General features: G+C 43.6%; 1 protein-coding gene across 2 annotated transcripts in view; it reads left to right on the top strand.

Moving 5' to 3' along the window:
• Positions 1 to 23,565, top strand: part of GPC6 (glypican 6) — a 1,713,043-nt gene that overhangs the window by 1,678,879 nt on the left and 10,599 nt on the right. For both annotated transcript variants that reach the window (XM_069758052.1, XM_069758051.1), the window contains 2 exons: positions 21,093 to 21,229; positions 23,124 to 23,299. In XM_069758052.1, coding sequence (XP_069614153.1) covers positions 21,093 to 21,229; positions 23,124 to 23,299 — 313 coding nt within the window. The remainder of the gene's footprint in view (positions 1 to 21,092; positions 21,230 to 23,123; positions 23,300 to 23,565) is intronic.

The following is a 23,565-nucleotide window of genomic DNA, read 5'->3' as shown; positions in this document are numbered from 1 at the left end:
GGGAAAAAAAAAAAGTGAACACAGAGCAGAAAAAAAAAAAAAATGATGTCAGAACTTTTTCTTTCCCTCTATTGAGAATCATTAGTTTGGGCTCCTTGTACTGTTATGTTTGCTAATGACAGGTGTTATGAAGGCAATCCAGAAACACAGTGTGCTTAGCGATCAGAGCGCACACAGTGATCTGACAAATACCCAAAAATACAAGAACGAGCTCTGAGACGTGGAAACTCTGTAGACTGCACACCTGATCCTATCCTAAACACAACTAAAAGCGGCTGTGGATTGCGCCTAACAACTACCTAGGCAACTCGGCACAGCCTAAGAAACTAGCTAGCCTGAAGATAGAAAAATAGGCCTGACTTGCCCCAGAGAAATTCCCCAAAGGAAAAGGCAGCCCCCCACATATAATGACTGTGAGTAAGATGAAAAGACAAAACGTAGGGATGAAATAGATTCAGCAAAGTGGGGCCCGATATTCTAGGACAGAGCGAGGACAGTAAAGCGAACTTTGTAGTCTACAAAAAACCCTAAAGCAAAACCACGCAAAGGGGGCAAAAAAAACCCACCGTGCCGAACTAACGGCACGGCGGAACACCCTTTGCGTCTCAGAGCTTCCAGCAAAACAAAAGACAAGCTGGACAGAAAAAAAGCAACAAAAAAGCAAAAAGCACTTAGCTATACAGAGCAGCAGGTCACAGGAACAATCAGGAGAAGCTCAGATCCAACACTGAAACATTGACAAGGAGCAAGGATAGCAGCATCAGGCGGAGTTAAGTAATGAAGCAGTTAACGAGCTCACCAGAACACCTGAGGGAGGAAGCTCAGAAGCTGCAGTACCACTTGTGACCACAGGAGTGAATTCAGCCACATAATTCACAACAGAGATGCACCTGTACATTTCTGAGATGAGTTCATGTTTTTAGTTGTTTTTAGAGTACTATATTTTTGAATGCCCACTTCTTGGACAACCCTGTCTCAATCAGCACCAGTAAAATAACAACACTCATCTCTAGTGTCGGCGCCATTCCAGCGGTGCCGGCACTTGCTTTCCCTGGGTTCGTATAAGATTATGTCACATGAGTTCTGCTCCCAATTAGTGCTGGTTTCACTCTCCCCGCCTTTTGGACGTAGCAGATAATTTTAGCGTGCACTCAGTTCAAATTTAGGGGAGGTACTGGTGTAACGGACCAAAGGGTCCAGAATCTCAAGTGAAATATGTAATTCTCCGCACACTCCTTGGAATCCTTTACTTGGAACCGGTCCTTGGGACACTCTATATAAATCTTGTGGATATGTATATATGTATATTTGAATAACGACACACACTTTGTCTGTATTTCCTGCTATTATCACCTCAGCTTGTTTTGAGCCTAGACTCGGTTAACCTGAGTGTTTTTTCTTTACACGGATTTTATCTGTCACTCTATGCAGTTTCTTTTCCTATTTATTTTGGTGGTTTTTGTTCTGTTTTATTTTATCTGTATTAGTATTTTCTATTTTTTTCATGTGGTTTTACTTTCATGGTGTTTATATATGTTATTTTGTTCACAGCGATTGTGAAAAAGGCTCCGGGGAGCCGAAACGTCTCTGATATATCGCATTCCTTGTTATTTTCATTTATTCTGTTATGCTCCCAGATTATGAAGTAATAAATCTATATAAAATTGGCATGAAAAATCACTAGAGTGGGCAGTGAATTCCATATTTCACTTTTGGACGTGGCAGACATCAAGAGGAAGCGTGTGGCCAACAGCAGCTCTGTCACGTGACATAGCAATCTCATGTGAGCACAACGATAGTGAACGCTGAATGGCGCCCAAGCCGGAGGTGAGTATAAGTGTTGTTATTTTATATATAAATATGATGATTAAGGGTCACATGAGAACTGGATATCCCTTTTAATTGTGCAACAGAAAACAGCAATTCTGGCAGTGTGTTTTTGTTTTGTATTGATTTTATGGAATGATCATCTTGCAGATGGGGTCTGGTAAAAATGGTCTACTTTTTATTCTTTATATTTTTCATTAACTTGAGTTGAGTTGGGAAAATTTATTTTTATGTAATTTTCCGTTTTGATATTTCTAAGTTTTTTTTAAGTTTTATTACACTGTTGTTCCCTCTCTTCCGGTGTCAATAATTTTTTCCCTGTGTCATTTCTCATTATGACACATAATTTATGGACATCTGTGGTTTGATCTCTTTGCCTGTGTGGATTGAATAGGTTGCTACAGACATATTTTGAGAATTTCATGTCAATAGCACCTTAATAAGTATATCTATCTAGACAATTGGTGACGTAGTCAATACTTCTTTCACCCGCTGTATTAACTACACTTCACTGGAACATCTCGTTTAACATAATAAATATGTCATGGAGCAACAGGAGTCAAAAGAGAGAGATGTGGGGGACTATGGTCCAGTTGTGGAATTAAATTATTAGTATTGGGGTTTTGTACATATATTATCACTAGGGTTGAGTGAAACGGGTCGTTCATTTTCAAAAGTCGCCGACTTTTGGCAAAGTCGGGTTTCATGAAACCCGATCCGACCCCTGTGCGGGGTCGGCCATGCGGTACGCGACTTTCGCGCCAAAGTCGCGTTTCAATGACGCGAAAAGCGCCATTTCTCAGCCAATGAAGGTAAACGCAGAGTGTGGGCAGCGTGATGACATAGGTCCTGGTCCCCACCATCTTAGAGAAGGGCATTGCAGTGATTGGCTTGCTGTCTGCGGCGTCACAGGGGCTATAAAGGGGCGTTCCCGCCGACCGCCATGTTACTGCTGCTGATCTGAGCTTAGGGAGAGGTTGCTGCCGCTTCGTCAGAAGCAGGGATAGCGTTAGGCAGGGTCCATTAACCACAAAACCGCTTGTGCTGTAGCGATTTCCACTGCCCAACACCACCTTCGGTGTGCAGGGACAGTGGAAGCTACATTTTTTTTTTTTTCCCTCAGCGCTGTAGCTCATTGGGCTGCCCTAGAAGGCTCCCTGATAGCTGCATTGCTGTGTGTACGCCGCTGTGCAAACCAACTGCTTTTTTCAAAGCACAAATCCTCTTGTTCCTTCCTTTCTGCACAGCTATCTTTTTGGTTTGTACACACTTTTTATTTAATTTGTGCATCAGTCCACTCCTTATTGCTGCCTGCCATACCTGGCTGAGATTACTGCAGGGAGATAGTAATTGAAGGACACTCCCTGTTTTTTTTTTTTTTTTTGTGGGAGATTAAGATTGACATTTCTGCTAGAGTGCCATCCCTGTCTGTGTCATCTCTCACTCAGTGGGCCATAGAAAGCCTATTTATTTTTTTGCTTGATTTGGGTTATAAAATCTACCTGAAAAAATCACTACATCAATCAGTGGGAGAAAAATATTGGCCTCAGGGCTTGTGTGCCACTCTTGACTCCTGTGTGCATCATCACTCACTCAGTGGGCCATAGAAAGCCTATTTATTTTTTTGCTTGATTTTGGTTCTAAAATCTACCTGAAAAAATCACTACATCAATCAGTGGGAGAAAAATATTGGCCTCAGGGCTTGTGTGCCAGTCCTGACTCCTGTGTGCATCATCACTCACTCAGTGGGCCATAGAAAGCCCTTTTTTTTTTTTTTTTTTTAGCTTTATTTGGGTTCTAAATTCTACCTGAAAAAATCAATAAATCAATCAGTGGGAGATTAATATTGGCCTTTGGGCTTGTGTGCCAGTCCTAAGCGTGCCATCTCTCTCTCTCAGATAGTGGGCCATAGAAAGCCTATTTATTTATTTTTTTTTTGGTTTTATAAATTCTCCCTTAAAAAAAAGGGAGATTAATATTGGCCTTTGGGCTTGTGTGCCAGTCCTAAGCGTGCCATCTCTCTCTGTCTCTCAGATAGTGAGGCATAGAAAGCCTATTTATTATTTTTTTTATTGGGTTTATAAATTTTCCCTGGAACAAAAAAAAAAAAGTGGGAGATAAATATTGGCCTCTGGGCTTGTGTGCCACTCCTGACTCCTGTGTGCGTCATCTCTCACTCAGTGGGCCATAGAAAGCCTTTTTTTGTTTTATTTGTTTTCTAAATTCTCCCTGAAAAAATCATTTTATTTTATTTGGTTTCTAAATTCTTCCTGAAAAAATCATTTTATTCTATTTTTTTTTCCTAAAGTCTCCCTGAAAAAAAAAAAAAGAACAAATCAGTGGGAGATTAATATTGCCCTTTCTGCTTGTGTGCCAGTCTTGACTCCTGGGTGTGCCATCTCTCTCTCTCTCTCCAATTGTGGGCCATAGAAAGCCTATTATTTTTTTTAGCTTGATTTGGGTTCCAAAATCTACCTGAAAAAATCACTACATCAATCAGTGGGAGATAAATATTGGCCTCTGGGCTTGTGTGCCACTCCTGACTCCTGTGTGCGTCATCTCTCACTCAGTGGGCCATAGAAAGCCTTTTTTTGTTTTATTTGTTTTCTAAATTCTCCCTGAAAAAATCATTTTATTTTATTTGGTTTCTAAATTCTTCCTGAAAAAATCATTTTATTCTATTTTTTTTTTCCTAAAGTCTCCCTGAAAAAAAAACAAAAAACAAATCAGTGGGAGATTAATATTGCCCTTTCTGCTTGTGTGCCAGTCTTGACTCCTGGGTGTGCCATCTCTCTCTCTCTCTCCAATTGTGGGCCATAGAAAGCCTATTATTTTTTTTAGCTTGATTTGGGTTCCAAAATCTACCTGAAAAAATCACTACATCAATCAGTGGGAGATAAATATTGGCCTCTGGGCTTGTGTGCCACTCCTGACTCCTGTGTGCGTCATCTCTCACTCGGTGGGCCATAGAAAGCCTTTTTTTGTTTTATTTGTTTCCTAAATTCTCCCTGAAAAAATCATTTTATTTTATTTGGTTTCTAAATTCTTCCTGAAAAAATCATTTTATTCTATTTTTTTTTTCCTAAAGTCTCCCTGAAAAAAAAAAAAAAAAAAAAAAATCAGTGGGAGATTAATATTGCCCTTTCTGCTTGTGTGCCAGTCTTGACTCCTGGGTGTGCCATCTCTCTCTCTCTCTCCAATTGTGGGCCATAGAAAGCCTATTATTTTTTTTAGCTTGATTTGGGTTCCAAAATCTACCTGAAAAAATCACTACATCAATCAGTGGGAGATAAATATTGGCCTCTGGGCTTGTGTGCCACTCCTGACTCCTGTGTGCGTCATCTCTCACTCAGTGGGCCATAGAAAGCCTTTTTTTGTTTTATTTGTTTTCTAAATTCTCCCTGAAAAAATCATTTTATTTTATTTGGTTTCTAAATTCTTCCTGAAAAAATCATTTTATTCTATTATTTTTTTTTCCTAAAGTCTCCCTTAAAAAAAAAAAAAAATCAAATCAGTGGGAGATTAATATTTACATTTGTGCTTCAGTGACAGTCCTGCGTGTGTGGCATCTCTCTCATTTGTTGCCACCAACAACAGAGTGTGTAACATTGTGCCTGATTTTTGTTGTGGTCTCACTCACCTGTAAAGGGGTAGCTAAATCATACTGAAGTTATAGCTCACCGTGTAATTTGTGTGACAGCAACAAATACCGTTAGTTTGTTTACGTTTTTAAAACAATGAGGAAGTATGGTGGAAGAGGTCGTGGCCGGGGGCGTTCATTGTCAGCTGGTAATGAGGGTAGTGGTAGTGGTGGAGCATCAGCTGGTCGTGGGAAAAAAAATATTGCACCTAAGTCTGGAGCTGTGGAGCCAGGTTCGTCGTCTGGCTACACAAGGCCTCGAACGCTCCCTTTTCTGGGAGTAGGAAAACCGCTTTTAAAGCCGGAGCAGCAAGAGCAAGTTTTGGCTTATCTTGCTGACTCAGCCTCTAGCTCTTTTGCCTCCTCTCGTGAAACTGGTAAATGTCAAAGCAGCGCGTCACTTGTGGATGTTCACGGTCAGGGACAAGTCGCTTCCTTGTCCTCTTCAGCAAAAACAACAACAGAGAAGAATGCAGCAGGCGACACAACGGGTTACTCCATGGAGCTCTTTACACATACCGTCCCTGGCTTAGAAAGTGAAGCAGTTAACAGTCCATGCCCATTACAAGTTGAATCTGACATGGAGTGCACTGATGCACAGCCACAGCCAGACTACTATGCTGGTCCTTTGACTCAGACCACAACATTGCCCTCGCAGGGTGCTGATCAAGAATCAGACCCTGATGAGACTATGTTGCCCCATCACGAACGCTATACCACCGACCGACACGGTGACACAAACGAAGTTGCACACGAGCTACAAGAAGAGGTAATAGATGACCCAGTTCTTGACCCCGATTGGCAACCATTGGGGGAACAGGGTGCAGGCGGCAGCAGTTCTGAAGCGGAGGAGGAGGGGCCGCAGCAGGCATCAACATCGCAACAGGTTCCATCTGCCGGGCCCGTATCTTGCCCAAAACGCGTGGCAAAGCCAAAACCTGTTGGAGGACAGCGTGGCCATCCGGTTAAAGCTCAGTCTGCAATGCCTGAAAAGGTATCCGATGCTAGAAAGAGTGCAGTCTGGCATTTTTTTAAACAACATCCAATTGATCAGCGCAAAGTCATCTGTCAAAAATGTTCAACTACCTTAAGCAGAGGACAGAATCTGAAAAGTCTCAATACAAGTTGCATGCATAGACATTTAACCACCATGCATTTGCAAGCCTGGACTAACTACCAAACGTCCCTTAAGGTTGTAGAACCCTCGGCCAATGAAGCTAGTCAGCAACGCAACATCCCTTCCGGCAGTGTAGGGCCACCATTTTCCGCACCACCTGCAGTATCTGTGCAGTTTTCTTTGCCAGGCCAAAGCAGTCAGGGTCAGGGAATCACCAGTTTCGTAGTAGGAAACACTGCATCTAGGGCACCGGTGGCAACAATACCATCTCCCACCGTCTCTCAGTCTGCCATGTCCACCGGCACCCCCGCTAGTTCCACGATCTCCAGCTCTCCAGTCCAGCTCACCCTACATGAGACTATGGTTAGAAAAAGGAAGTACTTAGCCTCGCATCCGCGTACACAGGGTTTGAACGCACACATAGCTAGACTAATCTCGTTAGAGATGATGCCCTACCGGTTAGTTGAAAGCGAAGCTTTCAAAGCCCTGATGGACTACGCTGTACCACGCTACGAGCTACCCAGTCGACACTTTTTTTCCAGAAAAGCCATTCCAGCCCTCCACCAGCATGTTAAAGAGCGCATCGTCCATGCACTCAGGCAATCTGTGAGCACAAAGGTGCACCTGACAACAGATGCATGGACCAGTAGGCATGGCCAGGGACGTTACGTGTCCATCACGGCACACTGGGTAAATGTGGTGGATGCAGGGTCCACAGGGGACAGCAAGTTTGGGACAGTTCTGCCTAGCCCACGGTCTAGGAAACAATTGGCTGTAGCCGTTCGCACCCCATCCTCCTCCTCTTCGTCCTCCTGCAGAAGCGAGAGCTCGTCCACAGACTGCAGTCGCACAACCACTCCATCCGCAGCTGCCACTGTTGCACACCAGGTCTCCCATTATGGGGCAGCTACTGGCAAACGTCAGCAGGCTGTATTGGCTATGAAGTGTTTGGGCGACAACAGACACACCGCGGAAGTTCTGTCCGAGTTCTTGCAGAAAGAAACGCAGTCGTGGCTGGGCACTGTAGATCTTGAGGCAGGCAAGGTAGTGAGTGATAACGGAAGGAATTTCATGGCTGCCATCTCCCTTTCCCAACTCAAACACATTCCTTGCCTGGCTCACACCTTAAACCTGGTGGTGCAGTGCTTCCTGAAAAGTTATCCGGGGTTATCCGACCTGCTCCTCAAAGTGCGTGGACTTTGCTCACATATCCGCCGTTCGCCCGTACACTCCAGCCGTATGTAGACCTATCAGCGTTCTTTGAACCTTCCCCAGCATCGCCTAATCATAGACGTTGCAACAAGGTGGAACTCAACACTGCACATGCTTCAGAGACTGTGTGAACAGAGGGGGGCTGTTATGTTTTTGTGGGAGGATACACATACACGGGCAGGCAGTAGGATGGCAGACATGGAGTTGTCAGGTGTGCAGTGGTCGAAGATTCAAGACATGTGTCAAGTCCTTCAGTGTTTTGAGGAATGCACACGGCTGGTTAGTGCAGACAACGCCATAATAAGCATGAGCATCCCCCTAATGCGTCTGCTGATGCAAAGTTTGACGCACATAAAGGATCAGGCGTCTGCAGCTGAGGAAGAGGAAAGCCTTGATGACAGTCAGCCATTGTCTGGCCAGGGCAGTGTACAGGACGAGGTAGCGGGCGAAGAGGAGGAGGAGGACGAGGAGGATGATGGGGATGATAATATTTTTAATGAGGAAGCTTTTCCGGGGCCACTGGAAATTGGTGGCGCGGCAAGGCCGGGTTCTGGTTTTTTGAGAGACACAAGTGACGTGGATTTGCCTGAAACTGCCCCTCAACCAAGCACAACCGCAGATTTGAGAACTGGAACTTTGGCCCACATGGCGGATTATGCCTTACGTATCCTCAAAAGGGACACACGCATAACTAAAATGATGAATGATGACGATTACTGGTTGGCCTGCCTCCTTGATCCTCGCTATAAAGGCAAATTGCAAAATATAATGCCACATGAGAACTTGGAAATAATATTAGCAACCAAACAATCAACTCTTGTTGACCGTTTGCTTCTGGCATTCCCTGCACACAGCGCCCGTGATCGTTCTCACACGAGCTGCAGGGGCCAGCAGACCAGAGGCGTTAGAGGGGCAGAAATCAGAAGTGGCGTTGGCCAGAGGGGTTTTCTGACCAGGTTGTGGAGTGATTTTGCTATGACCGCAGACAGGACAGGTACTGCAGCATCAATTCAAAGTGACAGGAGACAACATTTGTCCAGTATGGTTACAAACTATTTTTCATCCCTTATCGATGTTCTCCCTCAACCGTCATTCCCATTTGATTACTGGGCATCAAAATTAGACACCTGGCCAGAATTGGCAGAATATGCATTGCAGGAGCTTGCTTGCCCGGCAGCTAGTGTCCTATCAGAAAGAGTATTCAGTGCTGCAGGTTCAATACTAACAGAAAAAAGGACTCGTCTGGCTACCCAAAATGTAGATGATCTAACCTTCATTAAAATGAACCACAACTGGATTTCGAAATCTTTTGCCCCACCTTGCCCGGCTGACACCTAGCTTTCCTATGAAAAGGTCTTGCCTGTGGACTATTCTGAATGCCTTTTCCAATCTCGTAATTTTCTGCACCAGATTGTCCAGCATACGACATGTTTACACCTCACTAAATGGCCAAACTCACCACACGGGGCCGTGGTTTCGACACTTGGCGACAGCACCCGTGAGAGTGCAGTTTGTCTGAAGAGGTGGGTGAGCCCGCTTTTGGTCGACGGCACTGCCACTGGGTCCCTCCTAGTACAATAAAGTGTCTCTGGCGGTGGTGGTGCGCACCCAACGTCAGACACACCGTTGTAATATGAGGGGCCCTGGGCCTGTACCGCCGGCCACAAGACAGTTTCCCCCCACCCCAGCTCAAACAGTGCTCTACCACTTGCAAAATTATCTCACAGCTCCACCAATGATTAGTCTATGCGCTGACATTCTTCAATGCCTGCCACTGACAATACCATTGTATTGACATTTTTGTTATGTTAGGCCTTCGATGCCTGTCTGTGGTCACTCCTTCCACTAGGCCTCCACTGACCACACCACTGCTGCCCGTGTACCCCTGTAACCAATTTAAAATTGCCTACAGCCATGTGTTATTATTTTAGGCCTTCGATGCCTGTCTGTGGTCACTCCTTCCACTAGGCCTCCACTGACCACACCACTGCTGCCCGTGTACACCTGGAACCAATTTAAAATTGCCTACAGCCATGTGTTATTATTTTAGGCCTTCGATGCCTGTCTGCGGTCACTCCTTCCACTAGGCCTCCACTGACCACACCACTGCTGCCCGTGTACCCCTGTAACCAATTTAAAATTGCCTACAGCCATGTGTTATTATTTTAGGCCTTCGATGCCTGTCTGCGGTCACTCCTTCCACTAGGCCTCCACTGACCACACCACTGCTGCCCGTGTACCCCTGGAACCAATTTAAAATTGCCTACAGCCATGTGTTATTATTTTAGGCCTTCGATGCCTGTCTGCGGTCACTCCTTCCACTAGGCCTCCACTGACCACACCACTGCTGCCCGTGTACCCCTGGAACCAATTTAAAATTGCCTACAGCCATGTGTTATTATTTTAGGCCTTCGATGCCTGTCTGCGGTCACTCCTTCCACTAGGCCTCCACTGACCACACCACTGCTGCCCATGTACCCCTGTAACCAATTTAAAATTGCCTACAGCCATGTGTTATTATTTTAGGCCTTCGATGCCTGTCTGCGGTGACTCCTTCCACTAGGCCTCCACTGACCACACCACTGCTGCCCGTGTACCCCTGGAACCAATTTAAAATTGCCTACAGCCATGTGTTATTATTTTAGGCCTTCGATGCCTGTCTGCGGTCACTCCTTCCACTAGGCCTCCACTGACCACACCACTGCTGCCCGTGTACCCCTGGAACCAATTTAAAATTGCCTACAGCCATGTGTTATTATTTTAGGCCTTCGATGCCTGTCTGCGGTCACTCCTTCCACTAGGCCTCCACTGACCACACCACTGCTGCCCGTGTACCCCTGGAACCAATTTAAAATTGCCTACAGCCATGTGTTATTATTTTAGGCCTTCGATGCCTGTCTGCGGTCACTCCTTCCACTAGGCCTCCACTGACCACACCACTGCTGCCCGTGTACCCCTGGAACCAATTTAAAATTGCCTACAGCCATGTGTTATTATTTTAGGCCTTCGATGCCTGTCTGCGGTCACTCCTTCCACTAGGCCTCCACTGACCACACCACTGCTGTCCGTGTACCCCTGTAACCAATTTAAAATTGCCTACAGCCATGTGTTATTATTTTAGGCCTTCGATGCCTGTCTGCGGTCACTCCTTCCACTAGGCCTCCACTGACCACACCACTGCTGCCCGTGTACCCCTGGAACCAATTTAAAATTGCCTACAGCCATGTGTTATTATTTTAGGCCTTCGATGCCTGTCTGCGGTCACTCCTTCCACTAGGCCTCCACTGACCACACCACTGCTGCCCGTGTACCCCTGGAACCAATTTAAAATTGTCTACAGCCATGTGTTATTATTTTAGGCCTTCGATGCCTGTCTGCGGTCACTCCTTCCACTAGGCCTCCACTGACCACACCACTGCTGCCCGTGTACCCCTGGAACCAATTTAAAATTGCCTACAGCCATGTGTTATTATTTTAGGCCTTCGATGCCTGTCTGCGGTCACTCCTTCCACTAGGCCTCCACTGACCACACCACTGCTGCCCGTGTACCCCTGGAACCAATTTAAAATTGCCTACAGCCATGTGTTATTATTTTAGGCCTTCGATGCCTGTCTGCGGTCACTCCTTCCACTAGGCCTCCACTGACCACACCACTGCTGCCCGTGTACCCCTGGAACCAATTTAAAATTGCCTACAGCCATGTGTTATTATTTTAGGCCTTCGATGCCTGTCTGCGGTCACTCCTTCCACTAGGCCTCCACTGACCACACCACTGCTGCCCGTGTACCCCTGGAACCAATTTAAAATTGCCTACAGCCATGTGTTATTATTTTAGGCCTTCGATGCCTGTCTGCGGTCACTCCTTCCACTAGGCCTCCACTGACCACACCACTGCTGTCCGTGTACCCCTGTAACCAATTTAAAATTGCCTACAGCCATGTGTTATTATTTTAGGCCTTCGATGCCTGTCTGCGGTCACTCCTTCCACTAGGCCTCCACTGACCACACCACTGCTGCCCGTGTACCCCTGGAACCAATTTAAAATTGCCTACAGCCATGTGTTATTATTTTAGGCCTTCGATGCCTGTCTGCGGTCACTCCTTCCACTAGGCCTCCACTGACCACACCACTGCTGCCCGTGTACCCCTGGAACCAATTTAAAATTGCCTACAGCCATGTGTTATTATTTTAGGCCTTCGATGCCTGTCTGCGGTCACTCCTTCCACTAGGCCTCCACTGACCACACCACTGCTGCCCGTGTACCCCTGGAACCAATTTAAAATTGCCTACAGCCATGTGTTATTATTTTAGGCCTTCGATGCCTGTCTGCGGTCACTCCTTCCACTAGGCCTCCACTGACCACACCACTGCTGCCCGTGTACCCCTGGAACCAACATCAGAAAATATAAAAATAAGTATTTTGCTTATAAAAAAGAAAATACTGGAGAGATATCAAATGCAGACATTTTAACATTAAAAACAAACACATACAACAAAAATCTGGTACAGTACTAAAAATGGCCACCAGCTACAATAACTTTCTCCTGCAAGTAGTTAACTGAAAGGTTTTTTCAATTTTAAACACAGATATGGCATCCACCGAGTGTTGTCCTGTCGCGTCTTCTTTATATTATTGCCAAGAAGATGCAAAACAATCAAAATAATAAAATCATTATTTACCAAAAAAATAGAGTAAGTCAAAACCACATTGCAAATAAACATTCATTACAAATAAAGAAGCAGGGCGCGTCCGAGGGTGAGTATATACCTAATAAGAATATAATCACCCTCGGACGCGCCCTGCTTCTTTCCGACAGCCTTCCTTCCTAAGAATCAGCCCTTCCGTGGTGTAGAGAGAGGGTTTGTTACACTCCAAGGTGTTCCCCAGGTTGCCTTTCCTGAGCTTCGATCTTCCGGCTCTCGTTTAGTAGTTGTTGGAAACTACGCTGCATTGGGCCTACAAATTGGATATGGGGTGTAGAGAGATGGTGTGTTCCACTCCAAGGTGTTCCCCAGGTTGCCTTTCCTGAGCTTCGATCTTCCGGCTCTCGTTTAGTAGTTGTTGGAAACTACGCTGCATTAGGCCTACAAATTGGGTATGGGGTGTAGAGAGATGGTGTGTTCCACTGTAGAGAGATGGTGTGTTCCACTCCAAGGTGTTCCCCAGGTTTCCTCGCCAATGCTTCGATCATCATGCTCTCGTTTAGTAGTTGTTGGAAACCTACGCTGCATTAGGCCTACAAATTGGGTATGGGGTGTAGAGAGATGGTGTGTTACACTCCAAGGTGTTCCCCAGGTTTCCTCTCCATTGCTTCGATCTTCCGGCTCTCGTTTAGTAGTTGTTGGAAACTACGCTGCATTAGGCCTTAAAATTGGGTATGGGGTGTAGAGAGATGGTGTGTTCCACTCCAAGGTGTTCTCCAGGTTGCCTTTCCTGAGCTTCGATCTTCCGGCTCTCGTTTAGTAGTTGTTGGAAACTACGCTGCATTAGGCCTACAAATTGGGTATGGGGTGTAGAGAGATGGTGTGTTACACTCCAAGGTGTTCCCCAGGTTTCCTCTCCATTGCTTCGATCTTCCGGCTCTCGTTTAGTAGTTGTTGGAAACTACGCTGCATTAGGCCTACAAATTGGGTATGGGGTGTAGAGAGATGGTGTGTTACACTCCAAGGTGTTCCCCAGGTTTCCTCTCCATTGCTTCGATCTTCCGGCTCTCGTTTAGTAGTTGTTGGAAACTACGCTGCATTAGGCCTACAAATTGGGTATGGGGTGTAGAGAGATGGTGTGTTACACTCCAAGGTGTTCCCCAGGTTTCCTCTCCATTGCTTCGATCTTCCGGCTCTCGTTTAGTAGTTGTTGGAAACTACGCTGCATTAGGCCTACAAATTGGGTATGGGGTGTAGAGAGATGGTGTGTTACACTCCAAGGTGTTCCCCAGGTTTCCTCTCCATTGCTTCGATCTTCCGGCTCTCGTTTAGTAGTTGTTGGAAACTACGCTGCATTAGGCCTACAAATTGGGTATGGGGTGTAGAGAGATGGTGTGTTACACTCCAAGGTGTTCCCCAGGTTTCCTCTCCATTGCTTCGATCTTCCGGCTCTCGTTTAGTAGTTGTTGGAAACTACGCTGCATTGGGCCTACAAATTGGGTATGGGGTGTAGAGAGATGGTGTGTTCCACTCCAAGGTGTTCTCCAGGTTGCCTTTCCTGAGCTTCGATCTTCCGGCTCTCGTTTAGTAGTTGTTGGAAACTACGCTGCATTAGGCCTACAAATTGGGTATGGGGTGTAGAGAGATGGTGTGTTACACTCCAAGGTGTTCCCCAGGTTTCCTCTCCATTGCTTCGATCTTCCGGCTCTCGTTTAGTAGTTGTTGGAAACTACGCTGCATTAGGCCTACAAATTGGGTATGGGGTGTAGAGAGATGGTGTGTTACACTCCAAGGTGTTCCCCAGGTTTCCTCTCCATTGCTTCGATCTTCCGGCTCTCGTTTAGTAGTTGTTGGAAACTACGCTGCATTAGGCCTACAAATTGGGTATGGGGTGTAGAGAGATGGTGTGTTACACTCCAAGGTGTTCCCCAGGTTTCCTCTCCATTGCTTCGATCTTCCGGCTCTCGTTTAGTAGTTGTTGGAAACTACGCTGCATTAGGCCTACAAATTGGGTATGGGGTGTAGAGAGATGGTGTGTTACACTCCAAGGTGTTCCCCAGGTTTCCTCTCCATTGCTTCGATCTTCCGGCTCTCGTTTAGTAGTTGTTGGAAACTACGCTGCATTGGGCCTACAAATTGGGTATGGGGTGTAGAGAGATGGTGTGTTCCACTCCAAGGTGTTCTCCAGGTTGCCTTTCCTGAGCTTCGATCTTCCGGCTCTCGTTTAGTAGTTGTTGGAAACTACGCTGCATTAGGCCTACAAATTGGGTATGGGGTGTAGAGAGATGGTGTGTTCCACTGTAGAGAGATGGTGTGTTCCACTCCAAGGTGTTCCCCAGGTTTCCTCGCCAATGCTTCGATCATCATGCTCTCGTTTAGTAGTTGTTGGAAACTACGCTGCATTAGGCCTACAAATTGGGTATGGGGTGTAGAGAGATGGTGTGTTCCACTCCAAGGTGTTCCCCAGATTTCCTCGCCAATGCTTCGATCATCATGCTCTCGTTTAGTAGTTGTTGGAAACTACGCTGCATTAGACCTACAAATTGGGTATGGGGTGTAGAGAGATGGTGTGTTCCACTCCAAGGTGTTCTCCAGGTTGCCTTTCCTGAACTTCTATCTTCAGGCTCTCATTAAATTGTGGTTAAACGGAACAACTGCATTTGGCGTACTAGTTGGTTTGGGGCCTACTATCGGTGTCTGCCGCTCCTTGCTGTTCTCCTGGTTTCCTGTCCTGAAATTCCGTTTTCAGGCGCTCGTTAAGTAGTTGTTAATGTTAGACTGCATTTGGCCTACTAGTTGGGTTGGGGCCTACTATCGGTGTCTGCCACTCCTTGCTGTTCTCCTCCACTGAACAAAGCTGTGCCGCCTGTTTACTACTGTTGCCAATTTTGAACTGCATTTCGACTACTTACTGATTTGGGCCTACTCTCTGTGTCAGCCTCTCATTCCAGTTGTCCTCCACTGCAATGCCCCCTGATTAGTCCTGTGTTACCAATTTTGAACTGCATTTAGCCCACTTTATTCTTTGGGCCTATATCTGTGTTTCCTCCTCATCCTGCCCATTGCCCAGCCAGTGATAGATGAGTCTGCTGGTACATTGACCCATAACGCAACATTTCCCGTGCACGCTACACTGCAAGATTGTGACCCTGCTGAAAGTCAGGTCCCCCTTCCCGCATACCATACCACCTTACACGGGGACAAACAGGAAGGTGCAGATGAAAGTGCAGGTTCCTTCATCAGGTGGGGGGAGGAATACTAGTTGGCGACGTCACTGGCACAGGGCCTCTCATGGTACGCAAAAGTGTTGCTGCCGGTGGGAGGCGCCCCCGCCGTGCAAACACACCGCTGTACTTTGAGGGGCCCTGTGCCAGTGCCAATGCCAACGAGTGGGCCCCCCCTGCTTGCTCAGGTTCACAGCACTTGCAAAGTTGAAATACTTACCTCTCCCTGCTCCACTGCCGTGACGTGGTCCAGATTTCCTGGGCCCACTAATTACTTGAACCAGCCCTACCCACCACAACTTTAGCCAAATGACCCCCAATTTCAAATGCCTTCCAATTATTATAAGGTAAATTACGCTTGACAAGCTTCATTAAGAAGAATGGATGGTTTTGACATTAAAATGGGCACTCTAGGTGTTTTCCTGGCCCCCACTCACTGCCGACTATGCTGCCCCATTGACTTGCATTGGGTTTCGTGTTTCGGTCGATCCCGACTTTACGTCATAATCGGCCGATTTCACTCGACCCGACTTTTGAGATAGTCGGGTTTCGCGAAACCCGGCTCGACTCTAAAAAGGTCAAGGTCGCTCAACTCTAATTATCACATTTGCCAATAACATTTTTTTCTCTAAAGTCCCTTACCATTTTAACCCTCTTCTACTCCTTACTTTCTAAGTTGTCTTACCTATAGAACTGAGCTTTTTCTATAGTAAAGAATGAAATATTAATGTATGGTATGAAATATAAACAGGACTTTCAAGTTCAACCTATAGCCTTTGCACACAGATCTTTTATCTTAAATTTGAAATTTCAAGATATCTTGTGCTGCTCCTGAAGTTGCTGCATTCACTCAAATGAAAATGTCTAGGGAAAAAGATTGAGACTATAAACATTCAAAGAAAATATATCTTGGGTTTTCAGGATTGACTTCCATCATTTGCAAACATCACAAAAATAGGGAAGGGTCAATTGACTCATTGCCTAATCTACTAATATAAGGGTTTCCCTCGTAAATAAAGAGAATTCATAAATTAAAAAAATACATTATAAATAGACAATTACTGCTAATTATTTAGCATTGTCTTATCTAGGGGGCCGTTATAAAGTTTTCAAAATGGCCGCCATCACATGGTAGAACAAAAATCCCATCCTAAACAAACAGAAGCATAAAGGAGCACATGGATCACAGGAAATTAGATACAACAATGAATGGCATAAATTAATAAGTATATCAAATAAACCAGTATTGTTTTTGCTAAAATTAATATAATATAATCACAAATTTGATATATGAGGCAATACCTGTTACTATCTGGGGTGCGTGGAAGGGTAGTGGGAAGTCGCAATTAAATTTAATCGCAGGTCTGTAGTAAATGTTTATTTATCTATACCTAATAGATTTCATCTTTTTTTTGCCTTTGACTAACCTTTGTTAGACCAACCAGTGTATATGTCTTTATTCAGTCAGTATTATTTATATTTCACTTGCCCCTAATTACAATTGGATATCTAATATATAAAGCTGAATGTGTGTGTGTGTGTGTGTGTATGTGTGTATGTCCGGGATTGGCATCTGCAGCTACAGCCACAAAATTTTGCACAGTCACACGTCTGGACCCCGAGAGCGTCATAGGCTATGTTGTGAGGCGAAATTTTAACCCCGCGCTTTCCAATTCACCAAACAATTTTGCCCCTATCTACATAATGGGGAAAAAAGTGAAAGGAAAAGTGTTGGAGGCGTCGCAGCTACAGCCACAAAATTTTGCACAGTCACACATCTGGACCCCGAGAGCGTCATAGGCTATGCTGTGAGGTGAAATTTTAACCCCGCGCTTTCCAATTCACCAAACAATTTTGCCCCTATCTACATAATGGGGAAAAAATGAAAGGAAAAGTGTAGGAGGCAAATTGACAGCTGCCAGATGTGAACAAGGGGGACTTAAAGAATGAGAGCGATGGCGCCAAAGAGTATATACCGTACAGTTGCTAAGGTGGGGCCCCGACATGGGATACTCACCACACACGGGGATATGAAAACACACACAAAATGCGCCACACACTACCACGTGCTTGAACACATATTACCCTCAGCACACATTTCACCACAAATACACCAACCTCGCCACATAAAAGTCGAAACACAAAAGTCGCCACTCAAAACTCGCCACGCGCAGAACTCGCCACATGCAAAAAACTAGGCTCTTGCAAAACTCGCCACAAGTGCAAAACTCACCTCATGGAAAACTCGCCACACGCAAAACTTGCACACGCGGAAAAATTGCCACAGGCACAAAAGTTGCAACACATGCAAAAGTTGCCTCACACAAAACTTGCACATACTCAAAAGGCACCACACATAAAACTCGCCATGCGCAAAATTCGCCATGGGCAAGACTTGCTGCACACAACTTGCTACACTAACCTGTCACATGCAACTCGACACACAAAAAGTTGCTACACGCATGTTGCCACACAAAACTCATCTCACAAAAGTCGCTACATGCATGTCGCCACATGCAACTCATCACACACAACTTGACAAACGAAACTCGCCCTAAAACACACACAAGTCTGGTATTATCCTTCAAAAATAAAAATCTGATTAATAAGCAGACAAACTACAACAAATGTACCATATAGGAAATACGGCAGCTGTCAGTCACAGGACTTGTCTATTATGTGTATGTGTGAGCTAATATATACTGCCAGGGGGAGGACTTCCTGTTGGCTGGGGATTTATCAGGCTGCCAATTTAGCTTACAAATACTGAGGTAAAAATACTGAGCAAATAACGTGTGAACGAGGTCTAATACAGGAGGAGATGACACACAGGTATATACTATATACAGGAGAGATGACACACAGGTATATACCATATAGAGGAGGAGATGACATACAGGTACATATATATACAGGAGAAGATGACATACAGGTATATACTATATACAGGAGGAGATGACACACAGGTATATACTATATACAGGAGCAGATGACACACAGGTATATACTATATACAGGAGAAGATGACATACAGGTATATACTATGTACAGGAGGAGATGACACACAGGTATATACTATATACAGGGGAGATGACACACAGATATATACTATATACAGGAGAGATGACACACAGGTATATACTATATAGAGGAGGAGATGACATACAGGTACATATATATACAGGAGGAGATGACATACAGGTGTATACTATATACAGGAGGAGATGACACACAGGTATATACTATATACAGGAGCAGATGACCTACAGGTATATACTATATACAGGAAGAGATGACATACAGGTATATGCTATATATAGAAGATAATGTCTTCAAAAGGAGATTTGTAGTTAAAATTCTGCGCTGCCGCTAAGATGAATTTCAGGAGAGTAAAGTTGATTCACAGTGGTTTTATTCAACGCGTTTCAGGGGTCTCATGCCCCCTTCATCAGGAAATACCACACAGAACGTACAGGCATCACAGATGAGACTAGACAGCACGTGACTATAAGTATGCAAAATGCTTACATCTAGTCATGTGACCACCTACTGAGCAAGCGGCAGACAGTGGGGTCATGACGGTGAATATCACACACTAACATGATTAAAAAGTTTTCAGTCTTATAGAGGATCTGTAGCCTTTTCTTTTTAAATTGAACAAACCCTTTAAATATTTATGTCCTGTCGACATAAAATAGATGTCCCTGATGTTTACCAAACTCTTAATACCCAGATGGCATTAAGAGCTTCAGCCATACTAATAACTATTATCAACATAACCATTGTTAATTCACGCTGACAGTATACATTGTATGTTCACATTGTATGACAATCAGTTTTGACTGATTTGGGAAGTCTGTCTTATTATTTCAATGGCAGATGGGTGACACGTTATCATTTTCGTCTGGGCACCTATAGTACATTTAAAGTGCTAAAATGTAGAGAAAGTTAACTTTTAACCCAATGCATTTTTACACAATGCATTTTCTTACTTTGATTTTCATAAAACACTGTAAAATCAATGTGTTTTTACTGCATATGGAAAATCATGGCAAATAAAAAAATAATGCAAATGTATCAATAATCTGATTTACCAGACACGGTCCATAGACATGAGTGAACCTGTTTCTTTAACAAAGCATTTATGAAACCCTATGTGTAGTGTATTTTTAGGTAAGTTGCAATAATATTGTTTATTTTAATTTTCATCTTTATTATGTCACCGGGACATGCTACATTAGGAGCCTAGGGGTGACTGATTTTATTACTCTTCCTGTTGCCTACTTCTAGGATCCTCAGATACAGCATCATTCCATTTCCATTCAAAGCCCGGCAGCTTATGCTGAAAACATCTCCATCCCACTTGACTAACAGGAAGTAATCCTTGTTTTCCCTGCTATATACCCAGAGGAGCTGCAGTCCGCCATAGTTACTGTTCCTACAGGTCTACTAGGTCATATTAAACTTTGCCTTCCCCTCTACTTATTGAAGTGTAAATCAAAAGTTGTTGTAAGTGTATCTCTAGAACACTTTAACTCAATACATCTGCCAAATTGGCTACCACCTTGATTTCCTAATTGTGGAATCTGTGCACAGCCCCTACAGGAGCATTAATGGCAGCCATCTTATTACACAAAGCTTGCATAACATTTTAAAGGGAGCCTGTCAGTAGGATCAACCATCCTAGGCCGTGTATATGGACATTCAAGGAATAGAAAGTTAAACAAACTAATATCTTAAATGCTGATGTCTTATTACAGAAATCCACATTTTTCCTAAAATGTTAATGAACTGTTAAGATCTATGGGTCGTACATAGATCTCACTGAGAACCTGCCTACAGAATTTAGTTTAAAGGAAACGGTGCGCAACCTGTGTGAGATATGTGGATTGAGAGAGCAGTTTTTAAGTCATTAGTAATGTTGATCTGTCGTTAGATTTCACAGCACAAACTGAATACATTATTAAATAAATCCCTTGGACCTGATGAGGCTGGTATACTTAGATTGAAAGTAAATGGCTGTGTAATCCTTTTTCACATATACACTTCATCTCTGCCTCACCCTAGCCTGGATGACTGCTCCTCAGTGTACCACCTGCTGCTGAGATCTCACACTGCTCATTACACGCTGTCGCTGTATGTCAGGCTGGGTGAATGGAGACTGAATACACTTGGACTCATCGTGAGATGTCTACCTCTATTTCTGAACTCCAGAAATTCACATTTCAATCTCAGGATAATACAGCTATTCTGTCTCACGGTTCTTGAAGTAAATACAAGACAAGAGTCTCTGCAGATTTAAACACATTTCTGTCATAATTTATACAGTTTGTATTGTGATATCTAATGACCAATCTGCTTTAATATGCATTATTATATATTTCTTTTACACATCCAATTAATAATCACATTAATCTTTTACTTGCAGGTAACAGAGATCAAAGACAGGTTGAAGATTTCAAAGAAAATGTGGTCCACTTTGCCTCATTCCATCTGTAAGGAAGAGAGAATAACAGGAGCAGAGTCCAATCAAGAGCAGTGCTGGAATGGTCATAGCAAAGCTCGGTAATCTCATTAAATATTGTTATAATGCCTGGTAAATATTACACAGTATGTTTAAGGAAAATATAATCTTATGGGAGGCAATTAGCAGTTATGTGGTAAAAAATTACAAAAATCTTTCTGCAACAAAAGGTCATATAATTGTAATAAATACGTATTTAATCCCTCTGACACTAAAGAGCTCATTTTCTAGTGATCCCCTCATAATCTTTATCTACATGCAGCAACTTCTCTTTCTAAAGGAAATTTGTCAGCCGGTTTTTGCTAGGTAACATGAGGACAGCATAAGGTAAGGGCTGAGACACTGAATTCAATGATGTGCCATTCATTAAGCTCTGTGCTGGTATTTATTTACACTGAAAGATTTATCACTAGGAGATTATCATTGTCAGGTCTGATGTGCACAGACTGCTCATTTGACTCCGCCCCTCTTCTGATAAGCAGCTCACTGTCTATAGACAATGTACATACAGAGCCTGGTGTGGGCGGGGTTAGTTTATGACCCTGCTACATGCTACATCTAGAGACTCTGATTGTATCACAACCAAGTAAGCTAAGTGATATATAGTTGGATTCAGGGTCTCTTTTTCTACATTATGCTACTGTAAGATAAGGTAGCAAAAACATGCTGACATATTCCCTTTAAAAGCATTTATCTGGTAATGAATCTTAAAAACTAGTCCATCTCTGATATCTGAAATCCCAAAACAGAAATACCAGTGAACTATGGGCATTAAAAGGGCAGAGATGTTGAAGGATATTCACTTCACATTTTTTACATTACATTTAAGTTGCAGACCATATTTAATAACTGCTTTTTAATAAAGAATAAAGTATTCAGTAGTCACAAAATCAGAATGTTTGTGGTTACAGAAAGGTAAATGTACATTCTGGTTGTTAATTGTCTCAGAAAGGAATTTTCCAAACCTGGAATTTTCTGTTGTTCTTTGAATCACTACGGATAAATGTTGTACTGCGATCCTTCCTTACATCCACATCTTTCTCTCCTTCTTGTGTACCTTACAATTACTAAATACATTAACCAGAGTCAGTAAAAAGATAATAAAGTGAATGTACCTGGTTAAAAATGATTTTTAAAGAAAAGTATAACTGATGAAAGTGACAAACATGACAGACAGTAAAAACTGATAAATGGAAAAATTCAAGCTTGAAAAACAATAGGAGAGGCCTGATTTTTCACTGATTTAACTAGCTGCGCTGACTACAGAGAGTCCTTCAGATGATTTACTCTCTACGCTCTTTTATAACATTAGTGATGATTATATTTGGGAAAAGGGATAGTTCATCGTTAGGAATGAAAACAAGCATCATAAAGCAGCATCCTGCAAAAATAAACCCATTAGCATTTAATCTATCAGATGTTTTTTAATACTACAAATTTCCATGCTGACAAATTATTCATGATATTGAACTGTGTCGCTCTCGTGAAATGCAGCCGAGGGCTTCACAGCGATAAGTGATCTCATACAGATTAATGTTCTTTACATCCTGTATGATGGGAAAATGAAAGCAGACGAGGAGAAAGCTCATGGATTTCTAAAAAAAAAACAACGTTCCTAGCCATTGAAATCTTAACTGCAGCCACCGATTAAAGTAATTCATAGCATTGGATCCTTTTTATTTCATTTTTCCAAGTGCCCTACTGTGAAATTATTGTAATACTCAAATAGACTTCTCGCTAGTTCTCCTCTACATTGAGAAACCTGTGAAAAATGAAGAGAAGTGCCTGAGAGACAAGGCCTGACTCCTGTGATCCGAGACAGAATGGCTGCCAACATGAGAAATCCTTGAAAAAGAAGGGCAGGATCCTGTCTTCCAGAACTGCGTTTCCTTAGAAATTGACTTTTATGAAATTAACTACAGTTTGACTTTCCAGGTACCTGCCTGAAGTCATGACGGATGGCCTGATAAACCAGATCAATAATCCGGAGGTGGATGTAGACATCACAAGGCCGGACACATTCGTTAGACAGCAAATAATGGCACTCCGAGCAATGACAAACAAGCTGAGGAACGCTCTCACTGGAAATGATGTTAACTTTCAAGATACAAGTAAGTTGAAGAAGTTCCTATGTACAAAATGTGCATTATTACGTTATGACTAATTTTAATGCCATTTTTTGCTACTTGTATGGCCTTCATTTAAATAGTGATAGCAACTGCTTTCTGGAAAACTCAAGTAATAAATAATGTAATAATTAATATAAAAGCAGCCCTTGTGGCTGAGGGGGACCAGCCCTGGGTGATCACATCGTTATTTTTATTTATTTATTATGCATTGCTTATATAGAACCATCATATTCCGATGCGCTATACAG

This window comes from Ranitomeya imitator, chromosome 3 (assembly GCF_032444005.1).
Source record: "Ranitomeya imitator isolate aRanImi1 chromosome 3, aRanImi1.pri, whole genome shotgun sequence".
NCBI classification, from domain to species: domain Eukaryota; kingdom Metazoa; phylum Chordata; class Amphibia; order Anura; family Dendrobatidae; genus Ranitomeya; species Ranitomeya imitator.
This window is presented reverse-complemented; position numbering and strand designations above follow the sequence as displayed.